At 39.2% G+C, this 3,236-nt stretch overlaps 1 protein-coding gene across 1 annotated transcript in view; it reads right to left on the bottom strand.

Moving 5' to 3' along the window:
• The window catches only part of grwd1 (glutamate-rich WD repeat containing 1), a 15,402-nt gene that overhangs the window by 5,355 nt on the left and 6,811 nt on the right, over positions 1-3,236 (bottom strand). Inside the window, exon 5 of the mRNA XM_008285831.1 lies at positions 992-1,137. Coding sequence (XP_008284053.1) covers positions 992-1,137 — 146 coding nt within the window. The remainder of the gene's footprint in view (positions 1-991; positions 1,138-3,236) is intronic.

Below are 3,236 nucleotides of genomic sequence, written 5' to 3'. Positions count from 1 at the left end.
AAAATAAATAAATTAAAAATTTAAATATAACAAAAAATTCCCAAAAAATTAATAAATGTAAAAACTAGATTTAAAAATATTATTCTATTTTTTTGTTTTTTTAATTTTCTTTTATGGATTCATTTTTGATTAATATTGCTTTATATGGCCACATTATTTTTTATTTTATTTTATTTATTCTTCTTTTTATTTCCTCTTTTATTTTATTATTCTTTTATTTTACTCTCACTGCTCCATGAAAAAGGTCCTAATTATATAATAAAATAACTGTGATGGGATCAGTGTCGGGACGTGAAGTCGGGCTGCAACACATTCAGAAAAAAACTGTTTAGGTTGATCACAGTTAAATTAACGAATGTTTTAGCGTCAGGCTTCGCCCACAGCTGCCCTAAATTAACACCAAAACGTGTCTGTAATGGTTAATACACCAGTATGTAGAAGCTCTTTAACCAAAACTATATTTTAAATGATAAAATGTAATCATTATTGTTATCTATGAATATTCAAATTCACTGTTTTAGCAAAAAAAAAAAAAGAAAAAATAGTGAAGCACATTATTATTTATGAATGAGACGTCAGATTAAAGGAATTTACTTTTCCTGAACACAAACAGTCGTTTTAGTGGTTGAATGTGATGTTTGGTTGATTTTTAATTCTCAGAGAAGCCCATTGGCTCAGATTTGGCTATAAAAAGGTGAATTCATTCCTCATTCCTGTTCAAAATGGTGAAAAGTAGAGAGCTGAATGGCATGAAAGCGTCTCCTGATGGTTTACATATGAAGTGTTCAACAAACTGGACAGCTGGTCTCATGTGTTCAAACTGTATATAAATGAAGATACGGAGACGATGCAGACGTAAAGGGAGGATGAAGCTCTTATTTTGTAAATAAACGATGAAACTCTGCATAAAGTCGTTCATGTCCGGCTGATTAAAGCCAGTGAATGAGCCACTGTGGAAGCAGAAGCAGGTCTATAAAGCCTCCAGACGTACCGTGGCCTCCGTGGGCGACCACTGCAGATCCTCCACCGACTTGCTGTGGGAGCTGAAGGGCCTCTGGTCGATCTGCCAGGACGTGCCTCCTTCTCTGGGCTCCCACACATGGATGTTCTTCTTGCAGTCACCGCTGACCAGACGCCCTGATGGGAAAGCACCGATACGACATTTAAAAACACTCAGTTTATAAAGTTCTACTACATACAACCTCCTACGTCTTCAAAACGAACTTCAGTTTGAGATGTTTCAGGACTTCAGCCCTTTTCTCAGCATTTAAACCTCTGAACTCTAGTTTCTGGGTGTTTTTTTGTTTAATTTTTCTTCACTGAGGTTCACGTTTCAACATAAAGTCCTGCAGCTGGAACCAGAACATGAAGAAGGAGGAGAGAACTCAGAGATGTCTTCTGTCAGCAGGACTCAAACAACAAACAGTAAAACAACCTGGAAGCAACAACACGGAGGCTCCACATGATACAGATATTTAACTACTTTTATTTCTAATTGTACACTTTCCTCCCGTCTGCTCTGTGGAAACACTGAATTTTTGTTGTGAACACTGAACATTTTGAGGTGTTTCTTGACAGCATCTGCTCAGAGAAAACGGTTTATTACGACAACTTTGTAAAATGTGAAATGAATTTTAAGAAATATCCCGATTTTAAACTTGGATTCGGTTCCCTGACGAAACAGCGTGCTGCTGAAGATGAAAATGAAGCGCTTCTTTCAGGTTTTCACGGTTTCTGGTTGATAAATGCCGTCGACTTTGAGAGCTGCCGGCGGATTTGGGTGTTCAGAGTTCAATCTGCACATTCATTCATCTTGAAGAGAAACTTCATTCTGAGTTGTTGCATTCAAGACTTTAGACCTTCAAAAGAGTGCAGTGAAGGCCGTGAACATGTCAGCAGACTTACGGACGGCTTCATCCACCAGGCTGTCGGGAAGCTCTGGACGCTGACAACTGAACTGGACTCAGCACAAGGACCGCCTGACACTTTACAGCACTATGAGCTACTTTACTGCACCGTTTACTGCACTGTCAATAACTTCATATCGCGTGATCTGCACTGTTTTCACTGCACATTTGTTTTCTATATACAAATCCAGTTCAGAACCAAAGACTTAACATGTGCCTGATGCAGATTCTTCTGCTCTCTTTTATATTTACTTCTATTTGTATCTTATGATTTGGTCAGATTTTATATTTTGTAGCTTATTGTATGTTTAGACTGTATATTTTTTAGCCTTTTATATGTTTAAATTGTATATTTTGTAGCTTGTTATATGTTTATCTTAAATATTTTTTAGTATGTATATTTTTCCAGTCAGTCGTTTGTCTATGAACACGTGCAGCAGAACTGACCATAACGTGACTTTAACACCTTTAACTGCAGTGTGTGCAGACTTTAAACGATGCCAAACATCCTCTAGAGTTTGATGATGACACCTGACTGTTCTTATTTTGTGACGGACGCATCACGAGGTCCCGTAGCTGCACTTCAGGAACACGGACCAGCGGAGCTTCACGGGTTCCTGCTGTAGAGAATTGAAGGTTTTTCTCAGTAAAAATTAAAGTCTTGGTGCCAAAAGTTTGAATAAAACAAATTGGCTTCTTTTGCTTAACGTGTTAAACTAACAGAGAACTTTAATCCGGACCCGTGCTGTGTAACCAATCAGACGGGGTTGTGGGCGGGGCTAAATCTGTGAGGCGACGATGTTGCAGAAAAACGGCAGAAAAATCTTGATTTGACTTTAAATCCAAATGTTCTGCTGTTGCTACGAGAGTCTCGGTGACCTCCCAGCATCTGAGGAGCTGCAGATCCGGTGGATTACCGATACTTCTGACGTTAATGTCACCACAACAACAGGAAAAGCCTCGGCATTAGCTAGCATTACCGTTAGCTTCCATCAAACGCCCACAGACTGGAGCTCTGTGGAAACCTTCTCACATCTTACTCCTTGTTCTCACATGTTCCCAGAGTTGTTGTTTTTTTGTTGTTTTTTTTTAATTTCAAATCCCTGCCGAGATGGTTCATTTCACCATCACTGTACATCCTGATTTTAGCTCCATCATTTGTTTGAGAACCAGCGAGCTGCTGCTGGCTCCGCCCCCTCCAGGAGGAAAACTGTCTGCTGACGGGAACCAGGACGCTGGACGGTCTGTCTTCTGGCTTTCTCTCCAAGGATCATTTCACAATAAATATGTTTGAATTCTCAGCACAGTTGTCATTTTTAACTCATTATG

The sequence above is a fragment of the Stegastes partitus genome, unplaced genomic scaffold (assembly GCF_000690725.1).
Source record: "Stegastes partitus isolate 25-593 unplaced genomic scaffold, Stegastes_partitus-1.0.2 Scaffold418, whole genome shotgun sequence".
Lineage (NCBI taxonomy): Eukaryota > Metazoa > Chordata > Actinopteri > Pomacentridae > Stegastes > Stegastes partitus.
Note: the sequence above shows the minus strand (reverse complement) of the source record. Positions and strands in the feature narration are given on the sequence as shown.